The sequence below is a fragment of the Callithrix jacchus genome, chromosome 9 (genome assembly GCF_049354715.1).
Source record: "Callithrix jacchus isolate 240 chromosome 9, calJac240_pri, whole genome shotgun sequence".
In the NCBI taxonomy this organism is placed as follows: domain Eukaryota; kingdom Metazoa; phylum Chordata; class Mammalia; order Primates; family Cebidae; genus Callithrix; species Callithrix jacchus.
Genome location: NC_133510.1, coordinates 129,951,599 through 129,971,394, shown reverse-complemented (window position 1 = coordinate 129,971,394; position 19,796 = coordinate 129,951,599). Strand labels below are relative to the sequence as shown.

The following is a 19,796-nucleotide window of genomic DNA, read 5'->3' as shown; positions in this document are numbered from 1 at the left end:
AGAAGCTGGCATACTAATGTCCTGAAGCACCACCTTAAAAGGCATGACTTCCAAGCTTCTTTCTATTTTTGGTAAGGGGAATCAAAGAGAGGCTTGAGATCAGAGGGTAACAGGTAGACACAGGCATCAGGGCATTGGAAGAAGCCTAAGGAGGTTGTGAAGCCCCTTTGTCCTTGGTCAGGTCACAATGCTCCTATAAACATTTAACATCGTTATAACCGAGCAACTTATAGAGAAAGTGCCACACTCTGAGATTGAATCAGGAGACTTTATTTATTTATTTATTTATTTTTAAATTGCATTTTAGGTTTTGGGGTACATGTGCAGAACATGAAAGATAGTTGCATAGGTACACACGTGGCAGTGTGATTTGCTGCCTTCCTCCCCTTCACCCACATCTAGCATTTCTCCCCATGCTGTCCCTCCCCAGCTCCCCCCCTGCTGTCCCTTCCCTATTCCCCCCAATAGACCCCAGTGTGTAGTGCTCCCCTCCCTGTGTCCATGTGTTCTCTTTGTTCATCACTGGCCTATGAGTGAGAACATGTGGTATTTCATTTTCTGTTCTTGTGTCAGTTTGCTGAGAATGATGTTCTCCAGATTCATCCATGTCCCTACAAAGGACATAAACTCATCATTTTTGATTGCTGCATAATATTCCATGGTGTATATGTGCCACATTTTCCCCATCCAGTCTATCATTGATGGGCATTTGGGTTGGTTCCAGGTCTTTGCTATTGTAAACAGTGCTGCAATGAACATTCGTGTGCATGTGTCCTTATGGTAGAATGATTTATAGTCCTATGGATATATACCCAGTAATGAGATTGCTGGGTCAAATGGAATTTCTATTTCTAGGTCCTTGAGGAATCACCACACTGTCTTCCACAATGGTTGAATTAATTTACACTCCCACCAGCAGTGTAAAAGTGCTTCTATTTCTCCACATCCTCTCCAGCATCTGTTGTCTCCAGATTTTTTAATGATCGCCATTCTAACTGGCATGAAATGGTATCTCAATGTAGTTTTGATTTGCATTTCTCTAATGACCAGTGATGATGAGCATTTTTTCATACGTTTGTTGGCCTCATGTATGTCTTCTTTTGTAAAGTGTTTGTTCATATCCTTTGCCCATTTTTGAATGGACTTGTTTTTTTCCTGTAAATCTGTTTGAGTTCTTTGTAAATTCTGGATATCAGCCCTTTGTCAGATGGGTAAACTGCAAAAATTTTTTCCCATTCTGTTGGTTGCCGATTCACACTAGAGACTGTTTCTTTTGCTGTGCAGAAGCTGTGGAGTTTGATTAGGTCCCATTTGTCTATTTGGCTTTTGTTGCCAATGCTTTTGGTGTTTTGGTCATAAAGTCCTTGCCTACGCCTATGTCCTGAATGGTTTTGCCTAGATTTTCTTCTAGGGTTTTTATGGTGCCAGGTCTTATGTTTAAGTCTTTAATCCATCTGGAGTTAATTTTAGTGTAAGGTGTCAGGAAGGGGTCCAGTTTCTGCTTTCTGCACATGGCTAGCCAGTTTTCCCAACACCATTTATTAAACAGGGAATCCTTTCCCCATTGCTTGTTTTTGTCAGGTTTACCCAAGATTGTATGGTAGTAGATATGTTGTGTTGCCTCCAATGCCTCTGTTCTGTTACATTGGTCTATACCTCTATTTTGGTACCAGTACCATGCTGTTTTGATTACTGTAGCCTTGAAGTCTGGTAGTGTGATGCCTCCTGCTGTGTTCTTTTTGCTTAGAATTGACTTGGCTATGCGGGCTCTCTTTTGGTTCCATATGAAGTTTAAGGTGGTTTTTTCCAGTTCTTTGAAGAAAGTCAATGGTAGCTTGATGGGGATAGAGTTGAGTCTGTAAATAACTTTGGGCAGTATGGCCATTTTCACAATATTGATTCTTCCTAACCATGAACATGGAATGTTTCTCCATCTGTTTGTGTCCTCTCTTATTTCATTGAGCAGTGGTTTGTAGTTCTCCTTGAAGAGGTCCCTTATGTTCCTTGTTAGTTGTATTCCTAGGTATTTTATTCTCTTTGTAGCAGTTGTGAATGGCAGTTTGTTCTTGATTTGGCTTTTTTTAAGTCTGTTATTGGTGTATAGGAATGCTTGTGAATTTTGCACATTGATTTTGTATCTTGAGACTTTGCTGAAGTTGCTTATCAGTTTCAGGAGTTTTTGGGCTGAGACGATGGGGTCTTCTAGGTATACTCTCATGTCGTCTGCAAATAGAGACAATTTGGCTTCCTCCTTTCCTATTTGAATACGCTTTATTTCTTTTTCTTGCCTGATTGCTCTGGCTAGAACTTCCAGTACTATATTGAATAGGAGTGGTGAAAGAGGGCATCCTTGTTTAGTGCCAGATTTCAAAGGGAATGCTTCCAGTTTTTGCCCATTCAGTATGATATTGGCTGTTGGTTTGTCGTAAATAGGTTTTATTACTTTGAGATATGTTCCATCGATACCGAGTTTATTGAGGGTTTTGAGCACAAAGGGCTGTTGAATTTTGTCAAAGGCCTTCTCTGCATCAATTGAGATAATCATGTGGTTTTTGTTTTTGTTTCTGTTGATGTGGTGAATTACATTTATAGATTTGTGTAAGTTGAACCAGCCTTGCATCCCCGGGATGAATCCTACTTGATCATGGTGGATAAGCTTTTTGAAGTGCTGTTGCAATTGGCTTGCCAGTATTTTATTGAAGATTTTTGCATCTATGTTCATCATGAATATTAGCCTGAAGTTTTCTTTTCTTGTTGAGTCTCTACCAGGTCTTGTTATCAGGATGATGTTGGTCTCATAAAATGATTTGGGAAGGATTCCCTCTTTTTGTATTATTTGGAATAGTTTCAGAAGGAATGGTACCAGCTCCTCTTTGTATGTCTGGTAGAATTCGGCTGTGAACCCCTCTGGACCTGGGCTCTTTTTGAGTGATAGGCTCTTAATTGCTGCCTCAACTTCAGACCTTGTTATTGGTCTATTCATAGTTTCAGCTTCCTCCTGGTTTAGGCTTGGGAGGACACAGGAGTCCAGGAATTTATCCATTTCTTCCAGGTTTACTAGTTTATGTGCATAGAGTTGTTTGTAATATTCTCTGATGATGGTTTGAATTTCTGTGGAATCTGTGGTGATTTCCCCTTTATCATTTTTTATTGCATCTATTTGGTTATTCTCTCTTTTCTTTTTTATCAGTCTGGCTAGTGGTCTGTCTATTTTGTTGATCTTTTCAAAAAACCAGCTCTTGGATTTATTGATATTTTTGAAGGGTTTTTCGTGTCTCAATCTCCTTCAGTTCTGCTCTGATCTTAGTTATTTCTTTTCTTCTGCTGGGTTTTGAGTTTTTTTGATCTTGCTCCTCTAGCTCTTTCAATTTTGACGATAGGGTGTCAATTTTGGATCTCTCCATTCTCCTCATATGGGCACTTATTGCTATATACTTTCCTCTAGAGACTGCCTTAAATGAGTCCCAGAGATTCTGGTATGTTGTGTCTTCGTTCTTGTTGGTTTCAAAGAACTTCTTTATTTCTGCCTTCATTTCATTGTTTATCCAGTCAACATTCAAGAGCCAGTTGTTCAGTTTCCAAGAAGCTGTGCAGTTGTGAGTTAGTTTCTGAATTCTGAGTTCTAACTTGATTGCACTATGGTCTGAGAGACTGTTTGTTGTGATTTCAGTTGTTTTGCATTTGCTGAGGAGTGCTTTACTTCCAATCATGTGGTCAATTTTAGAGTAGGTGTGATGTGGTGCTGAGAAGAATGTATATTCTGTGGATTCTGGGTGGAGAGCTCTGTAAATGTCTTTCAGGTTTGCTTGTTCCAGGTCTGAGTTCAAGCCCTGGATATTCTTGTTAATTTTCTGTCTGGTTGATCTGTCTAATATTGACAGTGGAGTGTTAAAGTCTCTCACTATTATTGTGTGGAAGTCTAAGTCTCTTTATAAGTCATTAAGAACTTGCCTTATATATCTGGGTGCTCCTGTATTAGGTCCATATATATTTAGGATCGTTAGCTCTTCTTGTTGTATTGATTCTTTTACCATGATGTAATGTCCTTTTTTGTCTCTTTTGATCTTTGTTGCTTTAAAGTCTATTCTATCGGAGACGAGAATTGCAACTCCTGCTTTTTTTTCTCTCCATTTGCTTGGTAAATCTTCCTCTATCACTTTATTTTGAGCCTTTGTGCATTTTTATATGTGAGATGGGTTTTGGCTTTTTATCCAATTTGCCGGTCTGTGTCTATTGATTGGTGCATTTAGCTCATTTACATTTAGGGTTAATATTGTTATGTGTGAATTTGATACTGCCATTTTGATGCTAGCTGGATGTTTTGCCTGTTAGTTGATGCAGATACTTCATTTTGTTGATGTTCTTTAGCATTTGGTATGTTTTTGGAGCAGCTGGTACTGGTTGTTCCTTTCTATGTGTAGTGCCTCTTTCAGGAGCTCTTGTAAAGCAGGCCTGGTGGTGACAAAATCTCTGAGTACTTTCTTGTTCGCAAAGGATTTTATTTTTCCTTCACTAATGAAGGTCAGTTTGGTTGGATATGAAATTCTGGCTTGAAAGTTCTTTTCTTTAAGGATGTTGAATGTTGGCCCCCACACTCTTCTGCCTTGTAGGGTTTCTGCCCAGAGATCTGCTGTGAGTCTGATGGGCTTCCCTTTGTAGGTGACCCGACCTTTCATTGCCGAGAGATGGCAAATGCTCAAAATTCTCTCTGCCCCAAAGAAGGGGATTGATTCCTTTTTATACCTTGCTTAGAAAAGGAGAGTGGCAAAGCAGAATTTTACAGAAGCAGAACAAGCAAGTTAGATAAGGAAGCTGGTAACCAGGGGGAAGGAGGTTCCCAGGATTGTTGGTTACCAAGGGGAGTGGGGGGGGGCTTTCCATACAATCAATCACCAAGGGGAGTAGGTTATTCATAGCAGCAGGTAGACTCGCCAAGCAGGATATAGGTACAAGGGTTACAAGGTACTGGGTACAGCACCCAGCTGTGCACTGGAAGGAGAAATGGCGGGGAGGGAGAGGCTAAGATGGAGTTTGTCAGGCTCACATCTATGATGGAGTCTGTTAGGCTATTACAGCATAACCATCGTTATTTATGTGTTTGGCCCTCTTTATGTCCTCAGGGATTAGTTTTTGGAACTGGCTATTATCATCTTTGCCTTAAACTATAAACTAATTTCCTCCCATCATCAGCTTGTTCTACCTGTAGCATTGAGCAAAGACAGTTAGCATGTGAGGTTAGAATCAAGATCGACTCAGCTGTGTTAGATTTCTATCACTGTTACAGTGAGGTGAAATACAAAAAGCTAGGTCCCCAAAATAATGAGATTCAAGTTTCCAACATCGGCACACAGACACAGGTGGGTTGTAAAGCTAATGGTGGCATGACCCTCCCCAAGAATTTGGGTCCCCTGTTAGCTACACATTTACCGAGTACCCACTGAGCCAGGTGCTAAAGCTGATCTTTTTGCATCAGGGAGGGACTTGGAAATTTCAGAACCAGATCCTTGAGTCAAGAGTCAAGAATGCTCCCAATCACCAAATGTGATCATATTTTGAATCTTCAGTTGTGTCTTCTGAGTTCCTCTACCACAAGGTTATCCTGGTATGATTCTTAAAACCATAATAACAGGACACTTTATAATCACCACCTAATTGCAGCCATTTCTTTGCCAGGAAGTCATATATTGTCTTCCCGAGGCATGCTGATAAGCCCATTCACGCAGGATTAAATACTTCCAACCCAAAATGGCTATTATGCTTGACAGACTGATCAGCAAGTGTACGGGGATGAAAACTACAATGTGAGTAAATTGGATGCTTTAGATTCACTAGAAGGATGCTTTTAATTACACTAGCAAGTCTAGAGTCTACATATATTTTTCCTCAGTAAAATAGATTGCACACATATCCAGTGCAATTTCCGACTAATAATGCTTAATAGGGGAATATCAAGTCCTCAACTTGTAATATTCTTATTTATATTAAATCATCATTTAAATGTTTTTTAAAATTATTCCCCCAGCTTTATGGCCAAGGAAGCTATTCGACATCACAGGGGAACTGCTGTCCCCACACTAGTTGAAAATATACTTGCCTTGGCTGGGTGCCATGGCTTGCGCCTATAATCCCAGCACTTTGGGAGACCGAGGCAGGTTGATTGCTTGAGCCCAGGAATTTAAGATGAGCCTGGGCAACATGAAAGACCCCATCTCTACAAAAGAAAAATATGAAAGAATAAGAAAAGAAAATGCACTAGCCCTTAAAAACTCAAAATCATGGGGGTAGAGGAACCAGGAAAACACTTTCTGCTAAGGCCAGGATTCTGCTATTTACTGACAAAGATTACCTTCTTGACCAAACTTTAGTTTGATTCCTTTGATCTCTGTCCTTGACTGGGCTTTGACCTTGAAGACCTTCATGACCTTAGCCTGCTAAGTCGGCTTGTTGAGAACCACCCATTGCCTTTATTTATCATACAATGTTTATTTTTCTACCCTTGACATGCAGATCTTTGGCCTGTCCTTAGCAAGAATCTTTCCAGGTCAGTTTATCAAATGCCCCTTTCCACATGATGCCTATTTTTCCACCCACTGATGTCCTTATTCAGCTACTTTGCTAAACATCCCCCCTTGTCCTTGTATTTGGAGTTGAGTTTAGTGAGTTCAATCTCTCTCCCTTATTGCAATATCCTTGAATAAACTATGCCTTACCATTATCAACCAGTGTCCAGTGAACAACTTTTCTCTTTCTACCGTGAAAGCAAGTCTCAAAGTTACAAGCATGTCTTATGAACCACATTTTTAAAGTGAAAATACATCCTTGAAATGTCCAGCACAATTGGCGAGTTTGCTTTCCAAGGCATTCTCTTCTATTTAAATAAAGTGTTTTCAAATACGGTAATAACAGAGCCCTTTTTGGTTTAGATGCACTGCGTTCAGCAGACAGTTTCTGAGCCTTTACTGTGTGCCCAGCATGGTTTCAGGGGCCTCAGCCATGGCTCTCTTTCTAAAGGGTTCTCATTTATAGACCATGTGTGCTGCACCTGCATTGACCCAGGGGATGTTGGCTGTTTTGCTGAGCTGGAATCTTTTTTTTTTTTCCTATTTCTTTCATAGCTGCATTCATAGTTCTTCTGAATTCCACCACATGATCAGGAAAGGTACGTAATCCAGGCCTGCACAATCAGAACATTCCATTTTGACTGGCCATGGTGTGTTAGTCGGCTTTTTCATTGCTGTTGAGAAATGCTTGAGACTAGATTATTTACAAAGAATAGAGGTTTAGTTTGGCTCATGGTTCTGCAGGCTCTATGAGAATCCTGGGGCCAGCATCTGCTTCTGCTTGGAATCATGATGTAAGGCGAAGAGGGTGCTGGCGTATCAGATGGCAGCAGCAGTAGCAAGAGACAGAGAAGGCAGGAGCCATACTTTGTAAAATAACCTGCTCTCATGTAAACTCATTACCATGGGGAGGACACATACCTATTCATGAGAGATCTGCTCCCATGACCCAAACACCTTCCATGAGGCAGGAGTCACATTTCAACATGAGTTTCAGAGGGGACAATTATTCAAACATATCAGAGGGTGTGCAACTTTATTTGGGCAGAAAGCCAGGTCCAGGACTTTCACTGAAACTGCTTGGAAGAGTAAAGAAAGGGCATCTTCTGCCTTCTGCAAGGATAAGAGTATGTGTCCATCAGGGGTTACCTCCTGAAGAGAGTCTTCCTAAGATAAAAGTCAGCACAGGTTAAATCAGAGAAGAGAGACAGAAAAAGCAGTTCTTGAGAAAAATGCTTCAGCTACTGGATTCAGCTACACTTGGAACTAGTATATTCCTGGACTTAGCAAATCAAATAAATAAATTTCTTTCTCACTCAAGTCAGTTTGAGTGATGATCAGAAGAGGACTGATGGCCACAGGGACTGACACAGGATATACATGATTTTGATAGTGACTTCCTGTGTAACCCCGGATAAGCCCAACACACTCATGAAACATTTCGTCCTTGAATAAACAGGCTCCCAGCATAACCCCATTGCAGAGCTGCTCCCTGAGACCTGGAGGGGGACACAGAAGGGTGCTATGTCCACTGCACCTGTAGAAGAGGCAAGGCAGTAAAACAAAGAGGCAGTGACTATCCGGGGAAACAGCTGAGAGTTTGAATTTCTGCTCTTCTGCTCATGGGCTGTGGAAACCTAAGACAATTATTTGACTTCTCTGAGCCTCAATTTTCTCACCAGTCAATTGAGAAAAATGGTACCATCTGGTAAACTCTCAAAGAATATTGGATGATGTAATCCCAGCACTTTGGGAGGCCGAGGCAGGTGGATCACGAGGTCAAGAGATCGAGACCATCCTGGTCAACATGGTGAAACCCCGTCTCTACTAAAAATACAAAAAAATTAGCTGGGCATGGTGGTGCGTGCCTGTAATCCCATCTACTCAGGAGGCTGAGGCAGGAGAATTGCCTGAACCCGGGAGGCGGAGGTTGCGGTGAGCCGAGATCATGCCATTGCACTCCAGCCTGGTTAACAAGAGCGAAACTCCGTCTCAAAAAAAAAAAAAGAATATTGGATGAAATAACCAAAACATGAATGAATGAATGAATGAATGAATGAATGAGTAGTGGAATACATATTAAAGGACCAGCAGGTATGTATGCCTGCTACATAGTGACATATCAATACACTGAGAGAGCAGGGTTTGCAGCAGAGAAAGAATTTAATAATTGCAGGGCACCAAGTGAAGAGATGGAAGGAGACTCTTCTGGATCTCCTCAAGGGGTTCTGGGCTGGAGCTGTTCATGGATGGTGAGGGGCTGGAAGATTGGGGTCACTGATCAGTTGGGATAAGAGGGGTGAAACCATCGGGACATGGAAAATGCATTGTTTGGTGAGTCAGGTCCTTGCAGAGTCCTTCGGACCAGCTGAGTTAGTAGTTTCCCTGGTACACAAGACTGAAGGGTTATCTGATATGGGTTTGGCTGTGTTCCCACCCAAATCTCATCTAGAATTCCCATGTGTTGTCGGAGGGACCCATTAGGAGGTAATTGAATCATGTTGGGGGGGGGTCTTTCCCACACTGTTCTCATGATAGCAAATAAGTCTCATGAGATCTGATAGTTTTAAAAAGGAGTGTTGCCCTGCACAAGCTCTCCGTTTGCCTGCTGCCATCCATGAAAGACATGACTGGCTCCTCCTAGCCTTCCACCATGATAGTGAGGCCTCCCCAGCCACATGGAACCGTGAGTCCATTAATCCCTTTTTCCTGTATAAATTACTCAGTCTCCGGTATGTCTCTATCAGCAGCATGAAAGTGGTCTAAAACCATATCTCAAGTGGACAAGGTGTTCTAATGTTCAAGTTGTTAATTACAGAGCAGTTAAGTGGAGCTCTAATCGTGGAACAGAGTCGATGTGATTCTGAGGCGATCAGCACCAAACGGCTAAGAGGAAGCAGGTCAGAGAGCAGGCTTCCCTCATGGCGAATGCTAAACGTGCAAGCTGGATTCAATTCTCTTTCTCCCCTTCTCTTCTTCCCTGATTGATTTTCTAAAGTTTAAAGGGAGAGTTTCACAGGTGAACAGTTAGCGTTCAAATTACTGACCTGCTACTCATGGACTGTGTGACGCTGGGGCAATCATTTAACCCTCTGTGCCCCAGTGATCTCACCAGTAAAATCAACAACATGTAGTAACAATCTGGTAAACTCTCAAAGGAGATTAGATGAAAGAACGGCAATGTGAATGAAAGAAGAAATGAAGGGCCTGGCGCGGTGGCTCAAGCCTGTAATCCCAGCACTTTGGGAGGCTGAGGCGGGTGGATCACTAGGTCAGGAGATCGAGACAATCCCGGTCAACATGGTGAAACCCCGTCTCTACTAAAAATACAAAAAATTAGCTGGGCATGGTGGCACGTGCCTGTAATCCCAGCTACTCAGGAGACTGAGGCAGGAGAATTGCCTGAACCCAGGAGGCGGAGGTTGTGGTGAGCCAAGATCGCACCATTGTACTTCATCCTGGGTAACAAGAGCAAAACTCCATCTCAAAAAAAAAAAAAGAATAAATGAAAAAATAAATGTCATATTCTGGCTAGTTCCTATAGAAAATAAGAAATAAAATTAAGAGATTAAGTAACTTAGACACTAAGTATTGATTAGGTAAATTGACAGCAATAAATACATGGGGCTCAGTAGCAGCTACTTAGGAAGTGAAGATTTTGTTTAGAAACCCAACGCCACCTTTTAATCAAATGGTGACATTGACAAAGTTGCTTTAACTCCCTAATGATCGGTTTCCAAATCTAACCTGTGGGGAAACTTAATGGTTAAAGTAGAAGTTAAACGTTTCCAGATTCAGTACTTTGGAGACAAATGATATAGAAAATTGAACACATGAGCTGGACAGATGTGGCCGGTGTGTGTTCTCTTCTGTCACTTTCTGTTTTACTCGTATGTGTCTCATTTGTGTACTCGAAGTAAGTCGCTGGTACCACATCCCTCACGTACATCTCAGAGGTCTAGAAAAGGACTTTTCAAATATTAGATGCTGGCACAATTCTGACAGTTCTACATGCAAGTAACAGAAATTGATAAAATAATGGCTCATACAGTCAAGGCACCTAAGTATCTCTTAGTGCAGAAAACTGTGAGTGAATTATTCTAGACCAATGCATTGGTTTAGCAATGAAACCAAGAACCTGGGCTCTTTCTACAACTCATGTCTGTCGCCCTCCAATGTTGATTTTTTCATTCTCCTGCTTAGCAACTTGTGTTCACAAGACGGCTACACAGCTTTAGCCATCACAGCCTTTTCATGGGAAGTGGAGGGAAAGTTTCTATCATATCTTTTTGTTAAGGAGGCAAGAGTTTTCCCAGAAATCTCAAATGACTGCCTAAGACCTCATCTGCCAGCACTGGGTCACACGGTCACCTCTTGTTAAAAGGAGGTTTGGAAAAGTGAGTGCCTGGGGGAGGGGACGAAAGAGAAGATGATGGAAATGGCTGCTGTGTTAGGTGAAACATGGTTGGCCACAGACTGAAGAATAAAGAGGTGGAGAAGGTCATTGATCACCTCAACTGCAGCACTGCAGACAAGATAAAGAGAGCCTGATGCAGAGGAAGATTGAGGACTAAGGGTCTGCATCCACAGGTGAGCTCATATCTGAAATTATGCTTACATGAATGTGAAAATACCTCACCCACAGAGTTCCCCACCCCTTGCATTTAAGAATCAAACTTCACGCTTTCTGTCTTCCTAGCTTCATGTTGATATGGTAAAAAGAAAAAAAAATATCAGGATAACTCAGTCACCTTCAAGTTTCATCCTACTCGTCTCCAAAGATAGTGATCTCCCTTGAGTAGTCTTCTCTTTTGTCTACTGTGCAACAGGATGTGTAATCATCACCTTCCCCTCCAGCCACCGTGCAAGGGTGCTTTCTCTTAGGAAACATGGTGCCGACATGCTAGTGATAATATTCCTGGAGCTGGGAAACTTGCAGAGTGGCCGGGCTTCTACTACCCACCGCATTTTTACCTGATGACCAAGGACAAGGCTCTGTCTATCATGATAGGCTGTCATCATAGTGGGTAGCCTGCATGCATTCATCCAACAGATATTTACACACTGGGTCCTAGGTGCAGACCCCAAAAAAATCAGGGTGAAAAGACACTGACAATGCCAACAGAGTGGGTCGATATGGAACTTTTTTCTAAGTGCTTTATGCGCCGTTTCTTCTTGTTCTGTATGAAAAACACGTGCGGCATTTTCTGTTATGACTCCACTGTAGAAGTCAAGAAACTGAGGCCCAATGGTTGAGGAACACAGCTTGTCAGCAGTTGATAGCTACTGAGTGGCCAAGCTGGAATTTTCACCCATGAATTTGGCCACCATACACACTGCCTCTATGGTGAAAAATAAAATAGACATAATCTCTGTTTCTATGGGTTGGAGAGAAAAAAGAACACGAAACCAATTCACACATAAATACGATTCTAAATTGTCATAAGGGTGCAGAAAAATATAAACAAGCTACCAAAATAGCAAACACAAAGAAAAGTCATAATTTATGCTGAGAATTAAAGCAGGCCTCTCTTCTCCCTCTCTCACCCCCAAAAATGTGACATTTAAGCTAAAACCTCATGAACACAGCACATCGTCTTGTTGAATAATCTGGGGAGGGGCAGTGAGACTGGTGAGGAGCCATCTCCTGGGCAAAGGGAAGGGCCTTAGCCTGAGATAGAAATGGGTTTGGCAAAGGAGGAGAGAAACAGACAATGCTGTAACTGTGCTATTGCTGCAGAAATGCTGAGTCACAGGCAGCCCTAGTCTCACCTGTAGGCTGTTCCAGGCGTTTCTTCATTTTCCATACAAATTGTTACGGCATGCAGCATGTTCTTTACGTGGAGAATGGTAACAGCATAAGAGGACTAGACAGAAGCTTTTCAGTAACCCTTAAGAGTTTTTCTTGGAATGAGTCACTTCCGTCACATTTCATTGGCCAAAATGCAAGGCATAGCCAAGCTTCCGTGGGAGGAATTGCAAACTCACTTCACAAAGTGTATAGATGCTAATGTAGAGAAGAACAAAATATTAGGAGCAATCATCACATCTACCAGTGGCTCTAGGTGTTCTGAAACGATGGTTATTTTCATGGCTTTGGGATATGTTCTTTAGGCCAGGTGGAAGAAGGAATGAGCTAATCAGTGAAAGAATTAATCTGGAGAAGAAGTTTGGGAAAGGCTTCATGCTATGTCTAGGGGTTGGGTTTTATGCTCTCAGCCCTGGGAAAATGCTTACGAAGCCTTCCTAAAGGGCATCTTCAAAGATAATTTTTCTTTTTTTTTTACTGTTCTCTTGAAAGCCAAATCTTGAACCATGATCATCCCAGCCCAATGAAGCATTCCAGGAAACTGGGCTGATTGTCCATCTCTATAATCACTAAGTGGAAATACACTTCTAACCATGTTAGAACAGTATTTTTAAAAGCATCATTCACTTAAATTCAAAATCTTTCTAGATCTCTAGAGTTCAAGGAATCTTTCTTGCTGTCAAACAAATTTTTCTCAAACTTTTTATCTTAAGACAGACATAAATGTAACATTCTTATGGATACCATATCTTATCAAATAAATATCCTTGCTTTAACACCATTTATAAATATCTAAAATGTTTAGGCCTAATTGTAATGAGAATATAAAGGAAGACACATGATAATTCTTACATTCCACCACATCCCTTTATCAAAATTTTCAAAATGTCTCATGAAATCATAAGCTAAGTCACATTTGATATGATCTTGTAAAAATTTAATATTTTAAAAAATATCTGTTATCACCCTCTATGCTAGGCAATTTAGGAGACAAAAATTTTCTGACTGCTTGGGGCTTATAGTCTGCTTAGGGCAGTAAGATTGGCATTGAGAAAACTAACATGCAACATAACTTAATGAAGACATGTTATGACAGAGATGATTCCTCTTTGAAGTCAGTCAATCAGCTCCAGAAAGAGATTTCTGTAGCATTCCCCTTTTCTTGTCCCATCTGAAATTTCTGCAACTTGTGAATGGCAGCCGATTTAGGCAAAAGGGAGCAATGATCACCAGTGGGTGTCTTGGAATTCCAGCCCCCAGTTTGGATAGTTGACTTCTACATAAGTTTCAAAGGAGAGCCTAGCAGAGAAGAGCGGAAGGAGGCAAAATGTCCCCACAGGACAGAGAACAGCAGGGCTGTAAGGTGCCAGGGTTTGCATGTTTCAGCATGAAGTTTCTATGTCAGAGAGGGCATGGATGCCCAACACTTGCAGGCAGGCCCATTTGCCCCTCTAGGTCATGTTTTATCCAGACCTATGCAGCAGCTCCTCTCCAACCCCTGCCCTTTACTCCCTCGAGTCCAGAAGGTGAAAAATGTCCACAACTTTTAATCAAAGATCAAATACTGGAAAAGAGTGGGCTACAATTTTTTTTTCATTTTTTGCCAGCCTTCTCTGCATCTTTAAGCCATGAATATCAGTTACCAACAGAAAACAAACCTAGATTTCACACAACATGAAAATTTGTCCAATATTCTGGAATTACAGGGAGATCCAACTACACCAAGTCCACATTCCAACATGGCAAGGATTCCCTTGTCCTGAGGCCCAAATCCTCCCTCCAGATGGGGTGGGGGCCTTCAGTCCCTTCCAGCTCCCATCATTCATGCATGTCCCAGTCTATTGCCTGCAGGGACAGCTGCAACAACTACTTAGCCCCATGAGATAACCTGCATTGGCTAAATAATGCATGGAACTAACTACATGCATGCCAGGCACTGTGCTGGGAATTATGAATGCAAAGAAGCAGATGCCTGACTCACTCCATCTTTGTGGAACTCACAGAAAAGCTGGAGACGCAAGCTCATTATTGAACCAGAATGTCACAGGTGCTTATAAGGGACATGTTCATCAAGAACCTTGGGAGGACGTTAAGAGCAAGCTGCTCCAACTTCTGTTCCATCTGCTGCAGGCACTGCTCCACTGTCATGCTCCCTTTGCTTATGTGTGTCATGAAACAGACAGGTTCATTTTCCCCATCAGGCTGTGAGTATCTCAGGAAATGGCCGTATCTAATTCACAAGAGCAAAACATATGAGTTGAAAAGCAGTGGAATGATAAATTGATTTTGACCAGATAGTATTTCAAGACAGATGGATAGATAGGGAGAGATACAGATATAGTATAGATATAAAAGTCCACATACAGGTATCTCCAGATTCACTTCTTAAAGCCTGCTTTCCAATTCATGAGTCAATACATTCCTTCCTTGGGATAATCTGAAGCTTTGTTGTTTGCAACATGAAATGTCATGTGCTACATTCGATACACAGAATAATGTGTTCCTAGAGAGGTATGTGTTCAAATCCACAGGATCTGTAAATATGTTGCTTTCTTCATCAAAAGTAACTTTATAAGCATAATGACATTAAGGATCTTGAGGTGCGGAGAAGATTCTGGGTAATCTGGCAGGCTCCATATGATCATAAAGATTCTTACAAGTGAAAGAGTGAGACATGGGGATGAAAGTCAGAGGGAAATTGGGAGGCCACGCTGCTGCCTTTGATGATAGAGAAAGGAGTGACATAACGGAGCACATGGGCAGCTTAGGTAAGCTGGAGAAAGAAAGCGTTCTTCCCTAAAACTTCCAGTAGGAATGTGGCCAACACCTAGACTTCAGCTCATCAAAACCTAATGTGGACCTCTGACCTCCACAATTGGAAGGTAATGAATTTCTAGCGTTTTAAGTCACTAAAGTTTTGAATATTTGTTATAGCAGCAATTGGAAATTAATATAACCAATGACAGCAGAGCATTCTCAAGGAGGCAGACTCCCTATGCTTCTCTGTACTCTGCCCATTTGACGTGCCTTATAATTTGAATGAGTGTTTAACAATATTTCAAGGAATAAGTGAAAGGTGCAGTAGGAACCGGTAAATCACCTTCAAAATCGAGGTTAATCTATTTTCCTGAAGTTTGTTACTTTTTCCTGAAACACCTAATCCTTCTAGAAACTGGACATCTCACAGTGACTCCCTGAGATATGGCTACAATACTAACACCAAGACACCTCACAGTGACTCCCTGAGATGGCTACAGTACTAACACCAAGACACCTCACAGTGACTCCCTGACATGGCTACAGTACTAACACCAAGACACCTCACAGTGACTCTCTGAGATGGCTACAGTACTAACACCAAGACACCTCACAGTGACTCCCTGACATGGCTACAGTACTAACACCAAGACACCTCACAGTGACTCCCTGACATGGCTACAGTACTAACACCAAGACACCTCACAGTGACTCCCTGAGATGGCTACAGTACTGACACCAAGACACCTCACAGTGACTCCCTGAGATGGCTACAGTACTGACACCAAGACGCCTCACAGTGACTCCCTGAGATGGCTACAGTACTGACACCAAGACGCCTCACAGTGACTCCCTGAGATGGCTACAGTACTGACACCAAGACGCCTCACAGTGACTCCCTGAGATGGCTACAGTACTGACACCAAGACGCCTCACAGTGACTCCCTGAGATGGCTACAGTACTGACACCAAGACGCCTCACAGTGACTCCCTGACATGGCTGCAGTACTGACACCAAGACGCCTCACAGTGACTCCCTGAGATGGCTACAGTACTGACACCAAGACGCCTCACAGTGACTCCCTGAGATGGCTACAGTACTGACACCAAGACGCCTCACAGTGACTCCCTGAGATGGCTACAGTACTGACACCAAGACGCCTCACAGTGACTCCCTGACATGGCTACAGTACTAACACCAAGACACCTCACAGTGACTCCCTGACATGGCTACAGTACTAACACCAAGACACCTCACAGTGACTCCCTGAGATGGCTACAGTACTGACACCAAGACACCTCACAGTGACTCCCTGAGATGGCTACAGTACTGACACCAAGACACCTCACAGTGACTCCCTGAGATGGCTACAGTACTGACACCAAGACGCCTCACAGTGACTCCCTGAGATGGCTACAGTACTGACACCAAGACGCCTCACAGTGACTCCCTGAGATGGCTACAGTACTGACACCAAGACGCCTCACAGTGACTCCCTGAGATGGCTACAGTACTGACACCAAGACGCCTCACAGTGACTCCCTGAGATGGCTACAGTACTGACACCAAGACGCCTCACAGTGACTCCCTGAAGTGGCTACAGTACTGACACCAAGACGCCTCACAGTGACTCCCTGAAGTGGCTACAGTACTGACACCAAGACACCTCACAGTGACTCCCTGAAGTGGCTACAGTACTGACACCAAGACGCCTCACAGTGACTCCCTGAGATGGCTACAGTACTAACACCAAGACGCCTCACAGTGACTCCCTGAGATGGGTACAGTACTAACACCAAGACACCTCACAGTGACTCCCTGAAGTGGCTACAGGACTAACACCAAGACGCCTCACAGTGACTCCCTGAAGTGGCTACAGGACTAACACCAAGACGCCTCACAGTGACTCCCTGAAGTGGCTACAGGACTAACACCAAGACACCTCACAGTGACTCCCTGAGATGGCTACAGGACTAACAGCAAGACGCCTCACAGTGACTCTCTGAGATGGCTACAGTACTAACACCAAGACACCTCACAGTGACTCCCTGAAGTGGCTACAGGACTAACACCAAGACACCTCACAGTGACTCCCTGAAGTGGCTACAGGACTAACACCAAGACGCCTCACAGTGACTCCCTGAGATGGGTACAGTACTAACACCAAGACGCCTCACAGTGACTCCCTGAGATGGGTACAGGACTAACACCAAGACGCCTCACAGTGACTCCCTGAGATGGCTACAGTACTAACACCAAGACACCTCACAGTGACTCCCTGAAGTGGCTACAGGACTAACACCAAGACACCTCACAGTGACTCCCTGACATGGCTACAGGACTAACACCAAGACACCTCACAGTGACTCCCTGAGATGGGTACAGGACTAACACCAAGACACCTCACAGGGACTCCCTGAAGTGGCTACAGTACTAACACCAAATCTCACTCTCTTCTACCCAGTTCTATGCATTTGCTAAATTAAACCATCGTAGTCTCAGGATCCATTTTCCAACTATTTTTGCTTTAAAAACTTGAGGTAAAGGTTGGCCATTCACTGCTGCTGCTCAATCAAGGGAAAAATTTGTAGCAGAGACGGTAATATAATTCAGGAGGATATGGGGTGTTGGGTTCTGTCACAACTTAAATAAATCTCAATAAATTAAGATACCTTAACATCCTTTCAACAATATGGCACATTGAAAGTTCACAGAAATTCCTTGAAGCAACTGTATTGAAGTATTTAATGAATAAAAGGCCTTTCTACTAAAAGACCAATACCTATTCATGAACTGTCACCGAAGGAATACTCATGTCCTTCCACAAGAAACATAATTTAAAATGTTCCGAAGCCCCCATGTATGTGATATTGTAGGAGCTGATCCATCCATTCTTCCAATGGCTATGCAGGAAGGTCGTGCCAAGGGTGATGACCAAATCCAGGCTTTCCTTTTTTCTGCCTCCTGCCCACAGAATTAAGTTCAAGCACACAAGCTGGGTGAACCAGTAGCGGCCCTAGCAGGAAATAAGATTCCACTCAAATGGGGTTATGGGATAGAATTCCATAAAGCATTGGGGGTTTGAAACGAATATTTACAGGTTTAAGAAGAATGTAAAAGGTGTTAGGAACCCAGAAACTGGTATCTTCAGAAAGCTGTTATCATCCATGGATCTGAAGGACCAGGAGGAGGATATGGTGTTGCCGGCGCCCTTGAAAGCTACTTCCATGGCAGAGGGGCTGTGTGATAGGGGCTGTAGTCCTGAATGGATGCGGCCATTGCCAGAACCATGGTGCCAAAGCAGAAAATAAGTGGGAAAACATCCTCCAATCCTTTTCTTTCTACCTTCCAAACTCCCACTGGTGCCTCCTGCTGGCCAACACTGACCACAGACTTTTATCACAGCTGATAACGGAGCCTGGGTGAGATCTGTAGGAGTCAGTCCCTGGGCACGAGGTATGGTGAAGAGTTGTAGGAGATGGGGTGGGGAAACAAACAGAGAATCACCAGCATACCTCGTACTCATGGGTCTCTTTGAACACCAGGCATGCTGGTTATTCTCTTTACACATTACTCTCTCTGTAACCCCTACCAGATTTCACAGGGGAATGAGAAAACATCCTGTCCATGGGAGTAAAAACGTAAAAACAATATAGCAATATAGACAATCAGCTTCTGTCCTGGCAGAAGGACCTTAAGGACCTATTGCAAAAATGCAAAATTTGTGTGCAATGATGTTCACTGAAGCATGGTTTGCATTCAGAAATGCTACCTGCAAACCCTAATGTGCATCAACAAGAAACTGGTTGATAGGTTATAAATGCTATGTCATGTAGCCCAGGGTTTAGACCTTCTAAGAAGGGCAATCTGAAGTGGCAAGGGTTCTTCAATCTGAAGTGGAGTGGTTCAACGACTCTTCTGGCATATTCCATTGGCCAAAGCACACCTTGAGGTCAGCTTAGGTCACAGGGATAGAAAATCACACTGCACTGCTTGGTGATAATATTTACACATCACTTGCTGTCCGTTTTCATCTTCTACACATGCACTAGGAAAAACAACACTTAATATCATAATCCACTAAATAATGGGGAAAACTAAACAACCAAATAAGAAAGACATGTAAGTATAAATAGACCATTTACTAATGGCAAAATATAAATGGAAAATAGAATATTTGTTGAAGATGCCTCAATTTACCAGTGGCTAAAGGAATGCGACTTTAAATTATGTTTACTGGGAATGGGGGGGAATATTTTCCACATGAAAACAGCTACTGTTTTGGCAGTTAATAGACCACCAGACACTGTACCAAGTGAAGACACATAAGATAAATATGGTTTAAAAAAATCTCATTTCACAGATGAAGAAACAGAATCTGGGAGGCTGTCACTGGCTCCAGTAATTGAGAGATGGGACCTTGGACCTGTAGTAAAGGCAATTGCATCCAGGGAGCGGTGAGGAGCCTTTTACGCTCTGATCCATCAATCGCTTCTCTTCAATGATCTTCTTTGCATTTATTATACTTAAAAAGAAGATCTGAGTGCATGGCTCATGACTGTAATATCAGCATTTTGGGAGGCTGAGGCAGGAAGGATCACTTGAGGCCAGGAGTTCAAGACTATCCTGGGCAATGTAATGAGACCCCATCTCTACCAAAAAAAAAACA

General features: G+C 42.7%; 1 protein-coding gene across 11 annotated transcripts in view; it reads right to left on the bottom strand.

Moving 5' to 3' along the window:
* Positions 1–254: 254 nt before the first annotated feature.
* Positions 255–19,796, bottom strand: part of LOC108593251 (LINE-1 retrotransposable element ORF2 protein) — a 49,809-nt gene continuing 30,267 nt past the window's right edge. Inside the window, exons 3-4 of one of the 11 annotated variants that reach the window (XM_078338138.1) lie at positions 12,333–19,175; positions 255–7,727 (exon numbers count right to left, since the gene is read on the bottom strand). In XM_078338138.1, coding sequence (XP_078194264.1) covers positions 1,316–3,043 — 1,728 coding nt within the window. In that variant the 5' untranslated portion in view covers positions 3,044–7,727; positions 12,333–19,175 and the 3' untranslated portion in view covers positions 255–1,315. Of the gene's footprint in view, positions 19,176–19,796 lie in introns of all 11 variants that reach the window. The other 10 variants (XM_078338136.1, XM_054239109.2, XM_078338139.1 and 7 more) reach the window with 10 other exon arrangements.